The sequence below is a fragment of the Ctenopharyngodon idella genome, chromosome 19, assembly GCF_019924925.1.
Source record: "Ctenopharyngodon idella isolate HZGC_01 chromosome 19, HZGC01, whole genome shotgun sequence".
Lineage (NCBI taxonomy): Eukaryota > Metazoa > Chordata > Actinopteri > Cypriniformes > Xenocyprididae > Ctenopharyngodon > Ctenopharyngodon idella.
In genome coordinates, this window is record NC_067238.1 from 17,407,605 (window position 1) to 17,433,602 (window position 25,998).

General features: G+C 36.3%; 1 protein-coding gene across 1 annotated transcript; it reads right to left on the bottom strand.

Moving 5' to 3' along the window:
• Window positions 1-3,061: 3,061 nt before the first annotated feature.
• Window positions 3,062-22,071, bottom strand: sh3bp5a (SH3-domain binding protein 5a (BTK-associated)). Its single transcript, XM_051873641.1, has 9 exons — window positions 21,705-22,071; window positions 20,459-20,521; window positions 17,383-17,511; window positions 8,037-8,201; window positions 7,781-7,911; window positions 6,406-6,448; window positions 5,112-5,331; window positions 4,524-4,853; window positions 3,062-3,886 (listed from the first exon to the last, which is right to left on the bottom strand). Exons 1-9 carry the CDS (start codon window positions 21,783-21,785, stop codon window positions 3,705-3,707), a joined length of 1,344 nt encoding a protein of 447 aa, XP_051729601.1. The 5' UTR covers window positions 21,786-22,071; the 3' UTR covers window positions 3,062-3,704.
• Window positions 22,072-25,998: the final 3,927 nt, after the last annotated feature.

Sequence of the window (25,998 nt, forward strand, 5' to 3'; positions counted from 1 at the left end):
ACCTATTAGCTTTATTCCTATTCTGCTCCATGGAGGGCTTTAAAGTGTTAAACAAAACCTGGAGGAAGCTTAACAAATCCGTCTCCCGACTATGATCATGGAAGGCTTTAATATAATGCCCCTGTGTGTTGGCAAACAGCTAATGATAGTAGATCTTTATGCAAAGGTATTATTTTCGGTAGGTTATTTATCTTGATGAACTAGATATGTAAACTACAGGAGACAATGGTGGAAGAAAGTAAAAATACTAATACCACACTATGAAAATACTCCACTACAGCTAAAAGTCTTGTATTCAGAAACTTACATAAGTAAAGTATTATCAGAATAAATAAACCAGCAAATTCACAGATTGTGTTTGGACAATGGACTTCTTTTGCTTGTGTATACATTACGTGCTTGTGGTGCATTAGTGGTTCATTGATTATAAGTTTGAATTTGATTAAAGACTTATTGGCTATTTTATGACATATTATAATAGGCTCATGGCACGATGATGCAGACATTTTCTGACCATTTAAATAAAATTAGGAGATGGACAAATTATTTGTCAACTTCACTCCCCAAAAAGGACAAAAATAAAACCAAACAATACAAAAACATAAAACACACACACAAAAAAACCCTAAACAGAACAGAAAGACAGTCATTCACAGCACTTAAGACATTTTACAAAAGCACATGCGTCATATCGATCATTGCTCCTCATTGAGGCCTTAATGTACAGGAAGAAGACTTAAAGATCCCAGACTTACTAAAAATTACCCTTTTGTATCATTCTAGATATTGAGTATTCAAAGGAAGTCTTTTCAGGAATAAAGTTAACCCATTCAGCAAATTCAGATGTTTTTGTGTTCTTCCCATAGTTTTACAAAACATTCTTGCTGCAATAATGAAGCCTGTCAGTATTAATCCAAAATGTGCTTTGCTGACACCCTGTGGTAGAAGTGTTTATCACTAAGAAGACATAAGTATAAGGTTATATTTGTTAAATCCATTCTCCAAGTTTCGCCACACTTCCTTCCAAAATAGAAGAACCACAGTGTATTCCAACATTTTGAGCACTACTAGAAATGTTTGTGCTTAATGGCCTAATGATGAACTACTACCACCTCCAACCAATAGCTGCTAGCTCTTATGCTACAATATCTTCGTTTTCTAAGTTTTTTTAAAACTGGATTACACTGAGCTTTACCTTTTTCTTCACTTTCTACTATTAAAACTAAGCCCACAAATAAAAGGCTCACTGTTGGCAAGCAACTAACCAAATCAACCAGCTATTCATAGTTTTCACGTGACTGGAACGGAGACCGGGCAAAACATCCATAGAACTGCATTACAGGCCTGTCAGTTTTCCATCTCAAAAGAAGAAAAGCCAAAATATGTGAATGAAACGCAAGTTTTGACCACCCGTGATCCATATCCAGCACCTGCTGCGGTGTTTCAATCACTAAAAACAGCAAGAGGTTCTAAAACGCTTCTAAATGTGCCTTAATGTACTAAAACAGTGATATTAAAAGACCAAATTCAGCACACACCTCTCAGACGATGAACACCACACACAGGCTAGATGAGGCCAGAACATGAAGTGTTTTTATGGTTTTCTACGTAAAAACGCTTAACGAGAAACTATGTTCCATTTATATTCTGGGTTCATCTGCTTGACTGTACATAGTATGCATCAATAATGTGCACACTAAATTTGGTCCCCCAGTTTCACCGTCTTACTTCATTAGTATTATGTACAAAATCACTGGAGGCCAATGGAGGAAAATCTTGTTTTGCCCTCCAGGTGGGCGATCCTATAAGTGTGTGAAGTCATGTGAAAACTATACATAACATTGCTGGGTTATTTGGTGATAAATGGCTAAATAAAGTCACTGTATTCTCTGATGAGAGGGGTGATAACGAGAGTGTCACACTTCTCTAATGTCACTGATCACGACATCAGTTCACGGCAAGGTAAGTGACGACTGACACAATTGGCTGCTTAGTTAGCGAAGTGTTGTTAGGTTTCACACCCCATAGTGCACACATTTCTGTTCCATGAAAGACAGTCAATGATGACAATTGTCATTTTTGGATGAATTATTCCTTTAAAGGGGACCTGTTATGCCCCTTTTCACAAGATGTAATATAAGTCTCTGGTGTCCCCAGAATGTGTCTGTGAAGTTTCAGCTCAAAATACCCCACAGATCATTTATTATAGCTTGTCAAATTTGCCCCTATTTGGGTGTGAGCAAAACACGCCGTTTTTGTGTGTCCCTTTAAATGCAAATGAGCTGCTGCTTCCTGCCCCCTTTAACAGCTCACGCTTCGGTTGCTCAACAACAACAAAGCTGGAGAATCTCACGCAGCCAAAATGAGGATTGTCAGTAACGGTGTTCAGCCTTACATTGTTCAAACCGGAGTCGACACTGATGGAGAGACTCAGGAAGAAGTTACAACTTTAAGAATGAAACTGGATGTTTCTGAATGGTTAGTGGATAAAGAATTTTTAGTTGCTGTGGAGTTGATTCAACTCATCGACTAGCATGTGCCGTCATGTTAATCTTTTGTGCGAATCCAGCGTTGAATTGACCCTCATTTGTGAAGCAGTCCGGCGTAAAATGACGGCATGACAACAACACTCTACTACAACAACTCTTCCTCTTCTCTAAAGCAGCCCAACATGGACTCACCCCCTTTGTTGCGTGTTCTCGGGGGCGGGGTTTATGTAAATTTTAGGGTTAGTGATGTCACTTACCCGGGAAGAATCTCGTTGTAGTCCCTACCAGCTGTTTGTTGTAGTCCTTAAAAAGCAATTTCTGTAAAAGAAAATATCTCCCTTTGCATTGAACTTTGAGCGTCGTAACTTTGCAGATGTTGTTTACGCTCAAACAACAACATTCCACACTAACTAAAGTTAAAAAAGTGAAATCATAATCAAGGACCCCTTTAAGTTTGAGACCTATGAGGTCTGAAGTCTGGTGAGGTCTCAAGACCAAGATCACAAGATCAAGACTCTCTGTTTTGGAATAAAGACGTCTTACTGTGTGAAATCACAACAGTGGAAAGTGACTTGTGCTGTGAGCATCTGTTTATTACACAAATAAGGACTTTGTGCCATGGAAACACATTGATAACATCATGATAACGAGATAAACACTGAGTATAAATATATAGCTTTGAACTACATGAGTCCCTCTTACATTACGACCTGTGGAGTAAATCTAAGACAATAGAAATGTTCATCGCACAACGCCGACAGAGTGAAAAACAAGTGCAGATATCTTCTGCTAAGGCTGACGTCCCATTAACCGCTTTCAATCGTAAGCTTCATTTACTTAGTCGCCGGAGAATCAGGTGGTGCCATGCATACTAATCCAGTCACTTACAATTGTTTATGCTACAACAGTTAGTAGGTGTGTCAACACCCATAAAAATTCACAACACAAACATTTGAGGAAGACATGAAGAACATCCACTCCGTGATGATGAAAAGTTCAATATAGTTCCCGTCACTTCATAGTTGATGTCTGCATGACAATTCTAATACTTTCATGGTTTTCTGGTTTTAAATCAGTCTGAGATGAGATGTCCGTAACACTGAGATGATAATAGTTTCACACAATGGCTCCTCTGACATGTCATACTGTAGTCTCAGATACGGGCCCCTGCTTTGGCCCCTGTGCTGAAGGTTTGGGTTCCTATAGAGCAGGAGTTTAAACACTGTTGAGAAGCAGCACTGCTGGTGTGTTGGAAGTCACAGTGAAAGAACGAGTGTCTGTGTCATCTGCAGTTTGGAGAGATAAACTGCGCAGGCTCTTCTCCAGGTGGGAGCTTTTCTGACTGCTGATGCTGTTCGTACTTCCAGGTTTAACTTCTGCGCCCTCTGCTCTCTCACCTGTTAGAAAACACAATGAACTGTTGAGAATCTGTTCAGTTATTCAGAACAAATGAATGTTGGCTAATGTCAGAAACTTATCTGAAATTGAAGGAATTTTCCGGGTTCAATACAAGTAAAGGCATAATTTTTGCATTTCCTTCAGTCTGAGGCTTATTCATTTCACTTTTGGTGTGCAAGAGCCTTTACATTTGCCAAAAATATAACTTTTTTTTGACCCCAGACAATAAAATGTGATTTTGTAACAATATATATATACCGGGAGCAGCAGCTCATTTGCATTTAAAGGGACACACACAAAAACGGCGTGTTTTTGCTCACACCCAAATAGGGGCAAATTTGACAAGCTATAATAAATGATCTGTGGGGTATTTTGAGCTGAAACTTCACAGACACATTCTAGGACACCAGAGACTGATATTACATCTTGTAAAAGGGGCATTATAGGTCCCCTTTAATGTTTGTGGATAATCACCATCATGCTAGAAATGCTGTTGATTGAGCTTAACTTGTATTGAACACGAAATAATCCCTTAACACTCATCAAATGTAAGTAAAATTGGCTTTGACAAGTAAACTAAACTTGATGTGAGTCGGTTCTCATCGTCCTCATGGTTCAAGGACTTTTGGCTCTCACCTCTTTCCTGTTCACAGTCTGGTGACGAGGCCCCGCTGCACTCACTGCGAGGGCCCAACACCGGAGACACCTGCTCGAAGCCCTCCAGAGACCCCGAGCCGGGCAGCTGGAGCAGGTCAGGACCGGCAGAGAGGGACGGCGGGGGCGAAGAGGAAGAGGAAGGGTACGGGCAGGAGGACGAGAGCAGGGGATACGGGGAGGAAGAGGAGGGGAACGGACAGGGCAGGTCTAGAGGCGCAGACGTGGAGCTCAGGCTGCAGGTGGACTGTGTCTCGGGATCGTCTTCTGATGTTGTGCCGTTGCAGCTATCCTCGAAATTCACAGACATCACTGTAGAACAAACACAGGTTTGAGTTGACATCAGCATATTGAATATTCTCATGCTTGCTTCCCAATCTAGTTGTCTAATAAACCTGGAATTGTATATTTCAAATAATTTTGGTTTTATTGGATCAGATAACAAAATATCATATACCATTTCAAACCTAATAAACTATATATTTGTGAAATATTTTGGTTTCTTTTCAGTACTGCTGTTATTACAAACTGAATCAAATCTGTCTGCGCATTATGTATGATCTCACTTACTCGATATGCCATCAGACTCCATTTTGAAGTTGGCGATGTCGTCGGTAGCAGCCCCGTCATCTTCAGCCCCCACCCCTCGGCCCCGGGGCCCCATGGCAGAGAGTCGGCGGCGTGCGTGGATCTCATCTGAGATGGTTTCCAGGTTCCGAAGGGCCGTCCTGTACTCGGCTTTGGCCTGGGTCAGTTTAGCCTGACGCTCGTCGACCCGTCTCTTCAGTTGCTGTATGGGAGATGGAGGACAAGGTAAAGTGGAGAACAGGTCACATATGTTTATAATCAAAATCAGATCAAATCTACATGTTAGTTTGTGTTTTTAAAAGGAATATTCTTGAATTACTAAAAACATGCAAACATTAACTAAAGAAAATGTCTAAAGAAAATGAAAATTTGAAAAAAAATGAAATTTGTATGTATGTATGTATGTATTTATTTATTTATTTAAATGTATTTATCTATTTATTTATTTTATTTTATTTTTTATTGTTTTTATCCCCACACAATGGTGATTCTCCTGAGATTCTCATTACTGTATTACATACTGTATTTTTAAATAAAATATATAATATATTAAAACACATAATATTTAAAAATTATATATTTAAATATAATTTTAAAAAAATTGTAAAATATTGTTTTAATTTAGAATTATATTAACATTTAATTGAAGTATTCTCATTATTGTAGTGCGCTTGTATGTTTTTAAAAATTTATTTATTTATTTAATGTAATTCCCATTATTCTTAATGGTGGTTCTCCTGAGATTTCCATTACTTTATTACACACTGTATTTTTTTAAACAAAACATAAAATATATATTAAAACATAATATTTAAATAAAATATCTTTAAATATAATTTTTAAAATTTATATTCACAATTATTTGTAGTAGTTTAAAAATAATACAAAAATTACTGTAATACAATGATTTATATAAATCAACCTAAATTAAATTCAGTACAGCAAAAACTACATTGATGTATAAATTTACAATTTAAATAATTTCTGATTATATCAAATTAAAAATAAAAATTATTTTATTCACATTACAGTAATGAAAATTAGGGGTGAAATTAGTACTTATTTGACATGAAAAGCAAAAAAAACAACAACAACAATTTAATGGTTTTAAAACTAGCCTTCATTTTCTTTAAATAAAATATAAAATAAAATATAAATAAATATGAATGAAAAAAAAATATATATTTATATAAAAAAGTAATCTTTGATTTTTGGATGAAAAGTTCTTAAAATATTATTTCGTGCAAAATAAAAACTGACGTAAAAACTGACATACCTCGAGCTGCAGATAATATTTCGCCTTTAATTCAAAGTACGGCCTGCAGAGGGAGAGAAAGAGAACGATTTAGACAGAGTGAGTCTCAGAGCCGGTTTCCATGGCAACAACAGAGCTCTGTGAAAGAACCGGCACATTCCACCAGCAGAAACACATCTGGAACACATTAGAGACGCCTCACACTGAACTACACTTCCATCCACAACCCAGCGACAGCAGAGGCCCGGGGTGGGGCGGACAAACAGAAAGACACACTCTACTGACAGACTTTTAGTCATTTACATGTGATGAGAGGAAACATTTTGTGGGTTTTCTGAAGGAAACATAATTTTATTTCCAAATATTGACATGTTTGAAATGAATTCCTATGATTTAGGGCCCGTGCGTGCAGAACTTGTTTCAGCAAGATTTTAGGGTGTCTCCTCTTTATGTCCATTGCGACATGATTTATATGTATGATCTTAGACACTTCGATTTGTTCTCGATTTTTCTTTGCATTGCAATGCACTGTATGTCATCGTATTCATTATGTGGACTTCTACATTTTTGTTACCGTTTTGACATCAAGACAGAAAGAAAAATATAATTTCAGTGTAAATACACTAAGTTTTGGGTCTGTAAGATTTTTAATGTTTTTTAAATAAGTCAAACATTTCTGATTATTATCAATGTTGAAAACAGTCATGCTGCTTCGTATTTTTATGGAAACTGTGATACATTTTTTTCAGGATTATTTAATGTTCAAAAGAACAGCATTTATTTGAAATATAAATCTTTTGTGATATTATAAATGTCTTAATTGTCACTTTTGATCAATTTAATGCATCCTTGATGGATAAATGTAGTAATTTCTTTCAAAAAAATTCTTACTGACCCCAAAATTTATGAGCGGTAGTGTATGTTTATCAAAAACACAGATGGATGGATGGATGGAGGGATGGATGGATAGATGAATGGAAAGGTGGGTGGGTCAATGGATGGATGGATGGATGGAAGGGTGGGTGGGTCAATAGATGGATGGATGGATGGATGGATAGACGGAGGGAAGGATGGATGGGCAGAGGGATAGATGGACGGAGGGAAGGATGGATGGATGGATGGATGGAGGGAGGGATGGATGGATAGATTGAGTGGGTGGATGGACGGACGGATGGAGGGAGGGGTGGATGGATGGATGAATGAATGGATGGATGGATGGATGGATGGATGGAGGGATAGATGGATGGAAGGGTGGGTGGGTCAATAGATGGATGGATGGATGCATGGATGGCTGGATAGACGGACGGACAGATGGATGGATGGATAGATTGAGTGGGTGGATAGACGGACCGACGGCTAGACAGAAGGATGGATGGATGGATGGATGTCCTCTGACCTGGACTTGTTGATGGTGCGTTTGAGCTTCTTCTCCAGTTGTCTCATGTGGCTGATGGCGGCGTTGTATTTGGTCGCCGTTTCTCTGTGCTCAATTTCACTGCGGGTCCTGCATTGCTCCGCCTCCATCACCTGGAAGAGCCAATCAGAGCAGTTCAGATCAAATTAACTGCATAGCATAGAACAGTAAACTGTGGTCTACAGCTAAAGGAACTGATCTATAGTATGTTTATGGTCAGTGGTCTTGTGTCTCTCACCCTCTGGGTGGCGTGGTTGAGCATCTCCTGCCAGGCCGAGTCAAACTGCCTGCTGTCCTCCTCTAACAGACGCTCCTCAGCCAGAGCGATGGTCTCCTTCGCCGCCCGGAGGATCTCGATGGCTCGCTGATACTCCTGTGTGGCTCTCTGAGCTTCTACCTGAGCCTGTAAGACACGAGAAAGACTCGGTTATGACTTCAACACCACTCACAGTTGGTATGAACACAATCCGGTATAATTTGCTGAAGTGAACCTCTGCTGCTGAAGCATAATTTGCAGACTAATATATAATTCATGTCTAAGCAGAAACTGCTTTCAGCGAGCAGCTCACATTCTTCATCTCTTGCAATGCACGCGCAACAGACAGATTCAAGTGTGCACATGTTGTTATGTAAAATGATGACGACACATCCTTAGTGTTACCAAGATACAGTTGTAAACAGCTGCTGTCAATACTCACTCATTTGTATTGATGACGCAAATGTACCACCATTCAGTGCCAAGTAGTACAATGTGAGATATTTCTACTTATGAAAGAATTACAATGTGATTTAAGAGTGTTTAAGTGAATAAGATTGGTAACACTTTACATTTGTTAACATTAGTTAGCATAACTTACTGTAAACTGTTACCACACAATCTAATCTTTAGTTTTCTTTTAATTTCCCCTCAATGAATCATAAAGCTTTATCAGTGACAGTCACAGCATTAGTCGCTCAGCTTTAATATATCACATGACCAGGCTCTGCCTCTCTGTGGGATGAGCCTCTCATTTACAGACGATCCCTCTTACATGCTGAAGAATTCATAAAGAAAACTAGTACAGCTTGAGACAAGAAGCTGATGTATTTTTCATAAAGCTCAATCATCTCACCCTCAGTCTGTGCAGACAGACAGCAGATTAGTTGAAATCCATGAGGATTTTGGGATTTTCTCAGTTATAAACAAACTCAGATCTTGAAGGAATGTTTTAGGTTCAATACAAGTTCATCACAGAAGTGGTCTATAGAGTTTAGCACAAAACAATTTGAACTCAGATTATAAAACCAAACAAGAACTATGTTTGCAGTAATGAGCTTAAAATCTATAAGGTTTAAAAGCAGCTTGTGCTTTTGTTTATTGCTTACATATAAATTCTGTTGTACAAAAATGTATTATTTGAGCTGTAAAGTTTTCAGAATTGTCATTTTCATCTTTTGTAGGCAAATAAATTTCGAGCTATGTGTTTATGATCTGTTTGCATTATGATGACAGTCTATTTCTTATATCCTTCACTTTTAAAAATAAAGGTTTCAAAGGGGGTTTTCACAGTGATGTAACAGAAAAAACATTTTTGTTTCCCCACAACCTCTCAGTGAAAAGTTCTAAAAAGAACCTTTTTGTTTCTTAGTATGAAGAACATTTTAAAATTCTAAAGAAACTTTTGTGGAATGGAAAGATTCAATGGATGTTGAAGGTTCTTCATGGAACCATCAATGCCAGTAAAGAACCTTTATTTTTAAGAGTGTTACAAAAAGTAATCAAGTCTTTACTGTCCTGACGGGAGATTAAAAAACTATATATAACTTTACACAGACAAGGATATAAGCAAATTTATCAAACTAGTTTCATATTAACTTATAATATTAATATTTTTCTTTATTTCTTGCTTGCTTGCTTTCTTTATCTGTGTCACAGTCCATTAAAAATCACAGTGGCTTGGTCAACGCTGTGTGAACGTCATTGTATTTCTGTTTTGCATGGAAGAATACAGAAGTGCTAAGTGAAGTGTACAGGTAGAGAGAGAGACTCCAGACAGATGACTCACACACACAGACGTCACTTTGCACTGGCGAGATGAAGGGCACACTTGGTTTTCTCGGGTTCATGACTATGTTGGGTAATGTGTCATGTCAAACGTGTTCAGAACTGACCTTTCTGATCATTGTTCAAAACTGACCATTCAACATCATGAAACAATGCATGTACAGCACTAACAATAGCTCCATTTAGGCTGCTGCTAATGTAAGGATGTGATGGCATGTCTGCGTGGGCAAACGCTGGACACTGAATCTGAATCAGTACACTGATACATTAGCCAGACTGATAATTGAATTTGCATTGGCTTCTCAGAGGGGCAGTTTTTAAGTGATTTTAGGAAACATTTTAATAGCAAAGATTTGTCTGATTTTCTGTATCATTTAACTGTATTATATTTAATTAGCACACTAGCATTTAAATTTTTGGGGTCAGTAAGATTTTTCTGTTCACCAAGGCTGCATTTATTTGATTAAAAATACAGTAATATTGTGAAATATTATTGTAATGTAAAATAACTGTTTTCTATTTGAATATATTTTAAAATGTAATTTTTTTCTGTGACCAAAGCTGAATTTTCAGCATCATTACTCCAGTCTTCAGTGTCACATGATCCTTCAGAAATCATTCTAATATGCTGATTTGCTGCTCAATAAACTGTGCCGCTTTGTTTTTGTGAAAACATTGACACATTTGATAAATAAAAGGTTCAAAAGAGCAGCATTTATTTGAAATCGAAATCTTTTGTAACACTATAAATGTCTTTACTGTCACTTTTGATTAATTTAATGTATCATTGCTGAATAAAAGTATTAATTTCATACTAAAAATCTTTTGAACAGTGTATATTATTATACTCTTTATATTAGCCGTTGTGCACACTGCTTTTTTTAGTACTGGCTATTACAAAATCCATGACTCAATCAACACCCAGTTGTGCATCACATGACCACAGAGTAAACCAGAACGGCAGCCTACACTAGAGTTGATGAGAGATGATGCATTTCTCCTGATCTGTCAACAGTTCATTGTGTGTTGCTCATAATACTGTGATTTTGACTGAGCTTCTCTGTCATAAAGAGCTCCAGTGTCAGCTCGGCGGGGTCTGGAGAAATGACAGCCATAAAGCCGTCACTGTTGTTGTTATGTAACTCGTGATGACCTGCGCTCCTGAAGACCCTACAGACCGAAGTACGGCCCACTGAGGGATTCTACACATACTGACGCACAATGAGAGATGCTGTAGACTAGGCTAGTTAAAGATCTGGTCTGACAACTGAAAGGTTGCAGGTTCAAACCTTTTTTTGCATTTCATAAGCTCAAATCATTACTCCAGTCTTCAGAAATCAATGCAATATGTTGATTTGCTGCTCAAGAAACATTTCAGATTTTATCAATGAAGAAAATAGTTATGCATATGGTGAGCATCAGCTTTCGTTTCTGTTCTGACAGACGCAAGACCAGCTAAACGCTGTCTGTGAGTGAGTGTTAGAGGACATTGTGCTTGGTATGTTTTTTGTCTTCAAATCAAACTTGGGTCTTCAGCTGACAAAGTTTAAATCCCGTCTGGCTAGTGCTCTTCCCATAATGTTAACGCATTAGGTCAGTAGCCGGAGAGTAGGCAGTCTTTTGTGGCTGTTTGAACACATTCGACCACATGAGCATGTGCACTATGAAAGCAATTCGGCCTAATGTGTTTTCAACTACCTCTGGAAGTGGTCAAAAGTGGACAAGCTCAAAACGTTTTAGATACACCTTTATTTAGCGTCGTCCACTTGTGAACTGATCGACCAAAATGCTTCTTAATACCGGGTGTAAACAGGGCCATTGCCAACACAAGCCTTCAGACACTTTCACTCATAAGGTCAAGGTTAAGGTCAGGTGAAGCTGAGCTCTGTAATCACTGCAATGACAGATTAGAGTTACGTCAATAAAGGTTCGCACTTTTTTTTAAGGTCAAAATCACACACACTCGCTCATCTGCCTGTCTGTTCACACACACTTGCTATGTTCTGTGTGTCTGGACTGAGAAATGTTTTATACTGTTCATTTTTCCTCCTGGTAATGTGTTTGACAGGCAGCACAAGTATCTGATTTTCTCTGGTTTGCTGACCTATTTTCTTCCCAAACTCAGGCAGACATGATGGATTTTTCATGAGCAGCGTTCACTCTGCGCTGAAATCATGTTCAATTAACATTTAATGACCTCAGTATGATCTGAAGATGCAGAATCACCTCGACACACCCTAAACTCTGTCTGACCTACTAAAAACTGTGACCCACTTCTTACCGCTTTGACAAACAAAGCAAGTTTATCCACCCGAAGAAATGCAGAAAAACAAGTCACTTTACTGACACAATAACTCTTCTTTAAACACAGGAAACTTCCCCGTGTTTTTATTAGCATTCGTCGTAAATGCAGAAGTATGTTTGCATGTTTACTTCACTGTAAATAATCTACAAACTTCCTCCTGCTGCTTTTAGCATGATCACACAGATTAATTGACTACCCTTCATGCAAACACATATGAACATCTTTCATGCACGAGTGAGACTGTCGATCTCCCAGCGTCATTAAGCAAACTAGTGGAATTCCACTACTTCATCCAAAATGAGACAAAGACGGCTGTTTTCCATCTGCACAGATCCACAGGGCTCAGAGTAAACAATCCGGCTCTTTCTTCATGACTCTCCATGATTTATGCAATCCAAGCTTCCTCTCTTTCTCACTATCTCTCTCTGTCCATTCATTTGACATAAAATTAAAATTTTCTTGCTTTTACAGAAAAATATGGTGCCCTGAAGTGCAAAAGCACAGTTTACTATTAACCATCTATTTGATTTTATTTAAATAATCATATTTTTAAAATGCATTTATTTATATGGCTTAGAATCAGCAGAAATATGTTCATTCATTGTAAAAAAAAAAAAATTATTCAGTTGAACATGTCTAGCTGTAGAAAACAATATTCAGTTAAAATGTCTGAGATTGAAACAAGCTGTATTCGTTGATGACTAATATATAAACCCGCTTAAAACATATTCAGTTTATTAGTACTATTACAGAAATCCTACCTGTTTATGTATGACTGACAAATATGCATCACATTAAGTGCATTAGTTTATGTTAAAACTGTTTACTAAATGTTAAATTGAAGCCTGAATATCTGTGTGGAAAACAGGAAGTTCAGCATTTCCAGTGTTCCGAAATGGAACACTAGTTCACTGAATACTACATTGCATCCTGTATTCTGCCTACTATTTTTTTTTTTTTAAATTGCATGTGATGCAGTGTGCAACAATCAATAATATTATAAAACGGTTAGTTCCTGTCCTTGATTCTGATTGGTCAATAGCTGTGTTTTATTCACAATAAAACACGGCTATGACCGCTTCACCCAATGGATCTGTGTATCACTACACAACACCCTTAGCAACTACTCTTAGCAACATAAACTGTATGTTCTCAATTGATATTGTTCATTGACGCTTATTGTATTATGTAGAAGAGTATTGTGAGAAAAAGATCGAGTGAGCGAGTTTATTACCTGCATTCAGAGTTAGCATTTTCCTTCAGGTCAGTCCTAAGTTCATAATAAAAAAATCTGTTTAAATGTCGATGTATTATCTTGTCCTTTTAAAAGTTAAGGGGTTTTCCCGTGACTGACAGCGCTAGTCAAAGCATTTGTCAGTTGCGTTTTGTTCCGTGTTCACAACAATTCAGTCTTCTCAATGTAAAAGTCTTCGCTACTGACTGACACACTCGTAAAGACAGTCTTTGCCGCCATCTAATGGCGTAATAATGTAACTTCTGTTGCTGTTCACGGTCAGGGACTATTTTTTCCGGCGGAAGGAAGGCTTTAGGTAAAGTTTACTTCATGAAAGTTGCATTGATACATATTTTTGGCTTTAATATTTGTATTGTGTGGTAACCGTTTTATAAAATCAATAAGGTACTCGAGGCTAGTGCTGTATCGTGAATAAGTCACGGCCGATACAGCACAGCCTCTTGTACCTTATTGCTTACTGCTTACGTATAATACAAATGTTGTCATATGACCTCAATTCAGTTATCATCTCAGAAATTACAACTATTATTTTATTTTGACAAATCAAATATTGAGTCTAGGAAAAGATGTTTAAAAAGCCCGATATTTGATTAATTCATCACGCTGTAAATACAAGGTTAAGTCAAGTGAAATGCATTATCTGATAAAATATTCCTTGCAGTTAGCTCTGTTTTATACATGTCCACATTTCAGCAAATCCATCCAGGTATTCTATGAATACAGAAAATGTGCACATTTTCACTGTGTCCATAATGCATACTGAACAAATATTATGAGTAAAATTAGTGGGTTGATAGTAAGATCTGTCAGTGGGTAAATGTGCAATTTGCAGCAAATGTAGCATGTCATGTGTGCATTTTATGCATGTCAATACTATGCACAGTATACTGCAGAAACAGTATGAGTAGTATGGTAGTATGCCATTTTGAACATAACCAATGTCAGCAGAAACTCAGAGATTTTTGAATATTTTAATGTCCAACTGAGCAATGAACTAAAATAGTTCTACATTTGCATACGAGATGCTGCAGCAGCAGTAGCAAATCAAATGCAGTCTCAGTCTGGATCACACCTTCATGTACTGTCTGTTCAAATGACCTTGATTCGTCCATGATAGTGTGGTGTGTGTGTGTGTGTGTGTGTGTGTGTGTGTGCGCGTGTCTGTGTCTCTTTTTTAAAACCTCTGCTCATCTCTAATTAACACTCACAGACTCACATGCTGTGAAGGGACGTGAGGTGTGAGGTCAGCTGACACGTGCTGGAGTCATCTGTCATTGATGTCTGATGCCTGCTGCTCACGTGCCACAGGACAGAACAGATGCCAGCAGAATGAGAGGTGAGAGACACGCCAGAACACACTGAACACAGGGAACTGTTCAAAGACACACCCATCTGTCTATCTATCTATCTATCTATCTATCTGCTCAGCTGTAGGTCAGTGGATGTGTGATCGTGTACTGTGTTCTGATTGGCTGTAAAGTGGGCGTTGGCACTCTGACTGAGAGACAGCTGGCACTGCCAGTCTTAGCTGTGTGTCTCACCTACTGACACAGACAGATCATGGTGGTCTTTTAAAGTGTTGACAGGACAGTTACACAAGACCACCTTCATTTTATTACCAGTGCAGACAAATGTACACACACACACACACACACACACTGACTTCAGCTGTACACAGTTCAAACAAGTTGATATAATGCATATTAAGATTAAATCAAGCCACTAAATCACATTAGCTAACATTCATAACTGTGTGTGTGTGCTGAATTATTGTGCATCACTCATTCCTTTGATATATTGTTCACAATAAGACAGTTCATGAGCTGAGGTTGACTTAAAGGTGTCTCGCAGACACACGTCTAATGACTTGTTACTTATGATCTGTGTTTACTTCAGCTTAAATAAATCAGGTTTTATCAGGAGCTTTAAAAAGATTAGCTGACAATGTCTTTTTCTTGGCAGCACTTTACTCACTCATGACTAATGTCAGATCGTTTTGTTTTAATGCGTTTAAAAATAGACTGAGAATATGAGCGAGTGACTGGAGCTTCTGTCTTTCTGAAGGCTTCTCACAGCTTTCTCGTGAGAGTCAATCTCTTCATCACTTCAATTGAGAATAAATTAGTTTATCTAATGAGAACTCTGAAAGCGCGCTGCAAACTGCTATAGTGAACACTAACCAGCCATTTAAATGTTCAGCAGCAAGCTCATTGGCTGCATATGCGACACTAACCAATCAGCTTGCCGCAAGTAGTTAACAATGTAAAACTTGGTATGTTAAAAGTCTGGGTCAGACCATTTTCTTAAAGAAATTAATACTTTTATTCATCAAGGATGTATTAAATTCATCAAAAGTGACAGTAAAATGTTACAAAAGATTGATTCTATTTCAAATAAATGCTGTTCTTTTAAACTTTCTGTTCATCAAAGAATCCTGAAAGGAAAATGTATAACGGTTTGAAGCAAATATAAAGCAACGCAACTGTTTTCATTTCTATTCACATAGAAAACAGGTATTTAAAGTGTAATGATATTTCACAATATTACTGTTTTTACTGTATTTTTGATCAAATAAATGATCTTAAATTATTTTAATATAAATAAAAACTCTTCGAGCCCAAACATTTGAATATACACTGTATATCTATGATCATAAACACACTGCACCTCTGTTTGGTTTTGACTGTGTTATAACTGCGTTAGAGCCAGAAGCTGAGCTGAACTCTCACTAAAGGCACCTCTTGGATATAAAAAGCTCTTTTATGACTCTTTGAGTGCAACATTTGTGCTGATTTATCACTGTCACAAGGTGATAATATGGAGAATTTCATGGCTGAAAGCAGCAGGGATCTCAAATCCATCCTCACACACATTCACATGACACTAACGACCAGGGTTGCCAGGTTTTCACTACAAAACCCACCCAATTGCTGCTCAAAATTAGCCAAATTGTCATCTGGGGGATAAAATCCGCATTCCTGCTAAAATTCGCATTTCAGGGGAAAATATCATGTTATTTGGGGTCGCTTTAACCGGTGGACATAAAAAACAAGCCAAGGCAACAGTGTTAAAGTAGCCCAATTCCGCGGACTTGGCAACACTGCTAACGGCAGATGCTTGTTCATATTAAAAACTACATTTTGGTTGTAATAATAACTGTCACTATGCTAAAGTGTTGTGGGTAGTTGCTAAGATGTTCTGAGGAGAAGAGGCTTTTCATGCACTTAGACACATTAGAAGGATGTCATGTTCAGTCTTCTCTCCTTAGCTGTTTCTATCTATAGGAAATGCCAAGGCCTGTTTGCAAACAAATTACCCTGCGTGTGTACGCTGAACTGCAGGTCATTCATTATTGAGAAGCTGACAGCGCAGGCTGTGTTTGGGGCTGGAAGGTGGTCATGTGATTATGAGAAGTTAAACTGGGGCAAACATGTTTTTCTTAAAAACTCGTCCTCTGAAAATTGAGTCGTATTCTTTCAGAGCAGATCTACATCGTGAACATGTTTGCTTCATGTCTAAAAAAAAATATTATTGCTGTAAAATATAAAAGCAAAAATCATTGCAATATTCATGATTTTGTATCACAAGCATAGGAATTATGAATATTTTTAATATACTGTCCAGCTCTAGATATGCTATGGTACTTTCAACATAGTTACTTTGCACATAGATTCATAGTTTATCCAATTTTATACATACTGGTACAGTAATATTATGTAAACCAAAGTCATGCCAGGTTTTCTAGTGAACACCCGCTGAACCGGGTCATCAGCTGTTTCCTGCTGTTCAACAGGCCTCTATGGCAACATCCAATCCTTCATTGCATAATTTTGCTTTCCTTTTCACAGTAGTGAACAACTATATTCCTTAAAGTTTAAAAGGCTCTAGATGTGTTTTTCCTAATCATTTATTCCCTAGACAAGATTCCAGAAGATTCTACACCATGCAAACTCACTGCTGTGACAAAACAAACAGCTCACCTGGCGAGCCGCCCTCCTGGCCTCCCAGTACGGTTTTGAGTCTTCTACGGCTTTACCGATCTTCTTGACCTGCTCATCCAGCTTGACTGTGGCCTCCATTAGGACAGCGCGAAACTTCTGCCGGGAATCCTGCAGAGAAAAATGTTGGTGGTGAGTAAATCTAAAATCACAAGTCAAGTGTCTCAAACAAAACTTTGAATGTTTGCTTGGTCTGTGGCACTGAATCTCAATATTCAATGGCACAAACCTCACAAATCTGTCATATTCAGTGGGTAGCTCTTCATTAAAACCACTAGGAACTTAACACAACTTTGTTTCCTGATAAAGTACATTCACACTCCTGAAAACTGAATAAAGCTAGCAAATCAGATTGATTTTTTTTGTGCAATATGCATCAGCGAACAGTGCTGTCTAAGGTTGAATTGACTCCCTGGACATCACAGTATTCTGATCTTTAGCTCTATTAACTACTGAATTCTTGTCTTTGTGTTTACAGGTATACTGAAGTGTGAATTAAAGTACATGCTGTCTGTGAATCCTGAATAAATCTCAGTGCACTGAAAGGCTCATCATATCCAAGCAACATGCACTGTATGCTCAGGAATCTCTCTGAATTATATGCGTCCATCTTTCAGTTTCACAGTAATGAAACGCTTCAATAATCAGCCTTTTGTTGCTCCCTGAAAAGCGCTGCTTCAGCTAACTCAATTCAGCATTTAACCCAGTTAAGAAGGAATCTACACCCTGCTTTCTAGACAGAAAACTCCCCCCTCAGCAGAAAGAAACAATCACGTTTGTTGCATAAGATGAGCAGTCGGGCAGTGAGGTTGAGTCGTGCGTGTGTGTGTATATCGTGTCCAGTTCTGCCGGTCATGAATCTGTTATAAAGTGGGTTTGGTCGCTCAAATGACATATTTAAACACACTGACATCTACATCCTTCCACACAGGACCTCAGTGACAAAAGACACGTAAGAGGGATTTAGACTTCCTCTGACAGAATGACACTTCCTGGTTTGTTGTGGTGATTAACCACAGGCCAAATACAGTGAAATACAGAGAACTGTGAGTGAGTATTTGTCATTTAAAAAAAAAAAAAAAATGAGGATGAGGAACAAATAGTCATGAATCTGAAATAAGACTAATAGAGGACTTTAAAAAGACTTATGGGTAATACTTTACAATAAGGTATTAGTTTACAATAAGGCATTAGTTAACATGAACTAATAATGAACTGCACTTCTGCAGCATTTATTAATCTTTGTTAATGTTAAATTCAGCATTTACTAATACATTATTAAAATCAAATGCTGTATTAGTTAATGCACTGTGAACTAACATGAACAAACAATGAACAGCTGGATTTTTATTTAACTAACGTTAACAACAATTAATAAATTCTGTAACAAATGTATTGCTCATGGTTAGTTCATGTTAGTTAATAATGTTAACAAATGAAACCTTGTTGTAAAGTGTTACCAACTTATAAAACTAAAACTATTAAAAATTGTTAATTGATATAAAGCTAAAATAAAATCAAATATAAATATTAGATGAAAAACAAACTAAACAAAAGTTAGAAATGTTGCCTTACCACATAACAAAACTACTATAAATGAAAGTCAAATTAAAATGAAAACTGAAATTTGAACAATAACAGCTAATTGAAAATATGAATAAAACTATAATAGTATAGAAAAATACTAAAATAACACTGATTCTACGTAAGTTGAGATAAAATATTTTTACAAAAAAGATCTAATAATCACATATACAGATATATAATGCAAATTTTACAGTAATCATTACACTGTAAAAAAGAATTGTTGGTTTAACTTAAAAAAGCAAGTTACCAGGATGCCTTAAAATTTTGAGTCCATTGAAATTAAAAATTTGAGTTAATACAATGAAGGCGATTGGTTTAATCAACAGAAACTCAAAATATTATGTTATCTGAACCACATTAATTATTTAAGTTGATTTGACAAAAGAAAAAATGTTGTGATAACAAATCATGAAAATATTTTTTTACAGTGTTCCAGTGTTGGGGAAAGTTACATTTAAAAGTAATATGTTATAATATTGCGTTACCGCCTAGAAAAGTAACTAATTGCGTTACTTAGTTACTTTTTATGGAAAGTAATGCGTTACATTACTTTTGCGTTACTTTTTGTCACCTGAGCTGGGCTTGCATGGTTTTTAATAACAAAAAAACATGCAAGCAAAGACACTGCTTATTAAAGTGAGATTAAATACATGTATATTTCTATAATTTAACATATTTAATTAATTATTACAGATTTGCAGATTTTCACTGTTTTTATTCACTTTGAGGAAGAGCTGTCAGTCAATACATGGGAAAACAAAGTTACTTGTGTTACTTATTTTAAAAAGTAACTCATATTTTGTTGTAAATTTAAAAGTAATGCATTACTTTACTTGAAAAAAGTAATCTGATTACATAACTTGCATAATGCATTACTCCCAACACTGATCCTTACATAGATTACGACTGCATTTTGCTTATTATTTCTTACACTAACAAAACGTTTTTTGGTAGTACCATGGTATTATTTTAAATACTTCAGACTACCATGTTATTGCCATCTGACACCTTGCCTTTACCATGGTACCAGCATATTATTTTTGTAAGGGTACATACTGTATGCTGTATTCAAAAAGGAAATCATAAATCAGCTGAAACAAAACATGGAAATGGATATTTCTTGTGCTAGTTTAGCAACTGGCAATTTACTATTATTTGTATCTCCTTTTGTCTTCCACAGAAGAAAGTCAGTCATGGGTTTGGAATGGAATGAGGCTCAGTACATTTTCCTAAACTACTTCTTTAGCGGTTGAGGCTTGTGGCTTTCAGAGCAGGAATTCCAGACTCGGATAGGAGAGATTTCCTCTGTCTGCTCAGCAGATAGAAAGGGTGTCAGTCACAGAACAGAAACTTTCCATTGGTCAGTGCCGGAAGGGGGAGGGTGCCGAGCGTTTAGACATGTCTTTGGAATTCCGCCTGCAACATTTTCAGCAAAAACAGTGACAGCAGAAAGCAGACATGTGAACCTTACCTCCAGTTCTGTCTCCCATCTGTTGATGTTATCTGTAGACTGATTCAGTTTCTCCAGTTCACCCTGTAGAAGAGATAAAGCCATTTGAGATCGCAGTAAGATGTCTGTTGCAATGCCAGCAACATCTGGAAAGTGTTATTCAAGTAACCCAACACTCATATGTATGTTTTCCTCCGATGTTAGCTACACGTTGATGACACACAGATGTTTCACACTGTTGTTTTCATTATGAGAATATTTTCTTTCATGGGTGGAGGATGAAAAACCAGTTCATCTAGCACAACTAGCACAGTCTTAGATATAAAGGTGTCTCCATGGTTCTTTGCAGCAATTTCTTACCAAGATTAAAGTGTCAGTTTGTAAAGAAAGCAAGTGCACTTTTGAAGCAAAACATTTCTTTAAAGGATTTCCAAGAAGGTTTCAAATGAAAAAACGATAGATAGTGTGTTAAAAAAGACAATTATATGGACACTGAAATCATGCTTAAAAATATCTGCATGTCACTGCATTAGAAAATGTGTTTATGACTGATGTTTTGGTGATTTTAATATAGTGCATTTTTTTTTTTACATAGTGCTAGGTCAAACAACCTGGTATTAAAGGTTATTAATTTTAAATAATAATTGACTCTAAAATCTGTTTATATATACATATATATATATAAATATATCATATAATGTCCAAATACTTTTAGGGGTCACTGTAGATCATAATAGGAATCTAACACTTCATAAACGAGTCTTAATTCTGCATGCAGTGCACGTGAACTCAACTGTTTTGTCTAAAAAGGAAAATTAATTCTAAATATGACATCAAATGTCTCTGATTGTCAACGCGGTTCCTAAATATAACAAACAATGAAACAATGTAACAGAATATAACAGATGAAGTCACAATGGGGTTCCCCTGAAAGAATCAAACACCAGCTGTTGAACAATCTGAACAAACAGAACATTATCTGATCGGATTATCGGTGCCTATAGACTTCTGATGAATTTATATGATACGATCTGATCGAGCTTTAATCCAAAAAGAGTTTGACCTAGTCGAACCACAGTTCTGGTTTAGGGAAGGTTAAACAGGAATGACTTATAAAAATCGGCATATAGAACAATATAACATATCAATACAGCCAAATAACATAGCCCATACGTATTCAGTCGAGTTTCGTTAATCCGGTTTAAATGGATTTTGTCGATGTAAATTCTCAGATGCATCAGTCGAAATGGATTTTGTTGCTCTGTACCTGAATCCTCGGGTCAACCTCCTCTTCCTCCAGAGACTCTGAGTCTTCATCAGATTTATTCTCTTTCTCCGTGTCGTTCATTTCGATAGTAGACGCGATTCGTTTATTATTGGCCGAACAAAGCGGGTCTCTGTCCGGGATAACGGGCTCCGATGATCCGCGCAGAGCCGCGCTTCTGCGGTCACTCCATTAGTTCATCCAGACAAACGCGATTAAAAGAAGCACACACGATCCCTCATATCCGAAAGATAGAGAATCTGCCGAGACACAAACACACACAAAACACCGGCAGACACGAGAAAGAGGAGCCGCTCGAGCTCTGAGATCTGCTGAGATCTCGCCCGCCCCCTCCAGCACAAACACCCGCTGTCCTGAACGAGGGTCACTGCAGTTCAGCTGAGAGATTGATACATAGATATAGATCTTTTTGTGTAAGAGAAAGAAATGTTTATTAAAAATCTACGTTACATTGTGTTTATAATATAAGCATTAAAGTATCTCTCTAAAAATAAACAATTTAAATATTTAAAAAATGTCAATCCTGTTACCTTTGTGAATGCATAGCTTAGTTGAAGACATGTTCAAAAAATTAACATTACTATAAGGAATTGCAATAAATAAACTATTTTTTTAGCACTTAAAAATCTTATTTGACTTTTTATAGGCTATTTCTGTCTGTCTCTCCTCTGCCAGTTGCTAAACAAACTTCCTACATTCCTAGTTATTCCAGTCCAGTTCGCTGTTATTTGCTGTTAAAACAAAAATACTGTGTCAAACATAAACACACACAGTACGGATACCTGATGCTCAGATTAAGTCTTGTGTTGAATTAAGTTTTCTGTGGTGGATAGGTTTCGGCTGGGTAGGCAATAGAACATACAGTTTGTACATTATAAAAATCATTATGTCTATGGAAAGTCCCCATAAAACATGAAAACTCAGCATGTGTGTGTGTGTGTGTGTATACAGGTTTAACCTATATTGTAGGGACCAAATTATTAGACATTTTTACATAGAACTAAAAAAAAAAATGTTTAAATAACCATATTTATTTCTAGGATGATAACTAGATGTCACTCACTGAATTAAAGATGCATTAATGAGGTCATGTGACAACAATGTCTGAAAAATTTGTCATTGCATACTGTCTCACATATTATTTGGTAATAGTAAGCAGCATATAATGTATACTGTGCATTAAGCAGTGTGTTAATATTCCATTCTGAACAAAGCCAACTGTCCACCTGAGAGAATGAAGTATTGAGAATGACATGAATCTGTACAACTGATTACCAGAATGACTCTGCTGGCCTCTGGTGGTGTAAAACAGGACTGAAATGTTACAATTCTGATGTTTTCATGAACAATATCCACTTCATACTCTACTGAGAATTTGAGATAAAAGTATGATTTAAAAAAAAAAGAAATTAAATCAATATTAAAGGGCTACAGGCTGGCTTTTTTTACTATAGCATCTCAGTTTGCATAGGAATTAAGCATTTTATAGGCCTATATTGCTAAATTAAAAATGTAAGACCCAGGTGACTATGGTTAAAAAAATTAGATATAATTATACTTCCCCATTTGATTGATTTTATTAACAATTGCAAACATTTTTGTGTTACAAGTTTTCTGAAATGTTATTTTTAAATACGCAAATGAGGCATTATCTTATGATTTGCATAAATTTCCAGAACAGAAATCTGAACATTGGATAAAGCCAGTGTTATGTTGCTGACATCAAAGGTTTTTACTGAGGGGATTTTGGATCTCTATTTCTATCACTTCATAAATCAGGAAATACTGTCAATGGCCAGAAAGAAAAAATACTTTCACCATGTTTATAGGAATATAATTGTATATAAAAAAATTCATGTGAATTATAAATGAGCAAACCCTTCTGTAAAAACCTTGAGAATATAGATGGGAATAAAAATGTGAAGAAAGCCAAATATCTCAAAATTGACCAGTGCATGAAAAACAAAAACATTGGAGAAGAAAAAAAAAAAAAACATTTTTGCCTGTAGTATCTTGCCTTAACCTTTAAGTCATTATCTTTACTGAAAAAAAGCATAAAACATTCTAAACCTCCTGAATAAAAAAAGATTTCTACTTTAGTGCTTAGTAGGCTGATAGGCAAAATAAACTGACAAAGTTTGGAATACGCATACATTATCAAAAATAAACAAAACAACGAATACAAAATTGCAAGTATCTGCATCTCATCTGGCATGTGTCAGTTTTAATTCCCAAGAATGACTAAGAGAAACGTAGGAGATCCAGTTGCAATGTGGTTTTATTAAATTTTGATGGATTTATCGGGGCTAAAGCCTTCCTAAAATGGGCCTAGTGACGCCCCTGGTAATGACTATAAGGAATGACAATGAAAATGTAAAATAAAGGTAGTTCAAATTAATCAAAAGCAAAAACATAAGCCTTTAGATGCTTTTAAAATTTTGAATTCTTTGAGCTTGTCTAATTTGTACTTGTGAAAGGTTTCAGACATTTGGATTAAAGTTTATCTGATCTCTTATGGTTCTGAGCTTATTTTAACAGAGTCAGAAGTCTAGTCTCTGAAAGTGCCCATACGTGACCTTGTAATTTGACCTGGAGTCATGTTTTTTTTAGCTGTTACACCTTTAACAAACATAGCAAAGGATTAGTGGAGCAGATTAGTGCTTTCAGCAGTCTGAAATCAGATCATAATCACACACTGGATGGATGGAATTGATACATTCACGGAAATAAATGAACATGCAGATAAGAATTGACAAACCCAGGGCAGTTTCTGCAGAACGGATCTGGAACTTGTTGTCCTTCCTGTTGCTTCCTGTACAGAAGCATGTGAACAGACAAACACCATTGAGATGTCTAAAATACATATTTCTCATATTAAACAGTGAGGACCCTATTTGACTTTTTGTTTTTGTAGCGTATTTAAGATCATTCTTTGAATTCAAATTCTTCAGATTTGTCTTAGGAACAATCTTAAGAAAACAGATGAGAACATTCCTTAGAAATGTTACAAAATATTTACAGTATTTATTTATAATGATTATTAAGTCACTTTTTCAAAACTCTTCACACAGTTTTCAACTTTGAGCTTGGCACAGCAGTTCATTTCACATTCAAAATCTGCTAAAACTACCAAGTACACTTTGTCAGTCATAAATCAATGACCTAAAAACACTAACAACAGATAGCATTGCATGCTTTCATTTGTAATATTTCTAAAGAATTATAAAGACCTCTTTATTGTTTTGAATTCATGTTACATTGTCCATGTTTATATTACACTACAAAATTATTCTTAAGATGAAGATGATAATGAAATTGATGCTAAAGAAATTGTTAGTTGTTCAGCTACGATGGGAACTTGCTGTGGCTGGTCTAATTGTTTTGATAATATTTCTTTTTTTTAGATTTGTATATTTTCAATACAGTATTACTGATGGTGTCTGAGAGAAGAATTCATTTCATTTGAAAGATGTAGTCACTGAATGAATGCATTTTGTGCCAAAGCAATCAAAAAAGATCCAGTTTCACCCACACAGAATGCTTTTGTGCTCGGAGAGTTCTAGAAAAGTGACCTAAGTATTGAGAAATGTGTAATGACTGTAAGAAACAAGTGCAGAGGAACAAAAGATGTTTGTGTTAATTATATTTATATATTAAAGTGTGGGAAATATCACAAAAGGAAATCATCAAAACATTTATATGGGATGCCTGGTTTTGTCTTTGTCAGACATAGCAGGAGTATTAAATTAAATTAAATTAATTATAAAGTTTTGTAACACATCTTCAGTCACAAGAAAATTGCAACAACAACAACATTTATTTTGCTTGTCCATTTGTTTTTTGAAATGCTGGTGTTAATAATGAGTCATAGGAAAATATTGTAGCTAAATAAAAAAATATAATAAATAAATATTAAGAGAGTCATAATAGTAAAATACTGTAGCTATAGGAATTTGATTTGAATATTGTTATATTAAATTATTACTCTTATTGTTACTGTTGTTATTGTTATTATGTCTGAGCAGACATCTCTGGTCTTTCCCTCTTTAGCATTTTGTTTTTCTCTTTTCAACATATTCTAGAAATGTTATGTTAAAACTATAGCTTCAACAGGTTACTTACATTAATAAAGTTCACACATAGTTAACTCTTCAGTGACATATTGCTCACATTGCAGACTCACTGGACACTTTCCAAGATGGAGAGAAAAGCTTTTATTATTTTGTACATTTTGATCGGTAGGTGAATCAACTTTACAACAATTGAGATAAAAAAA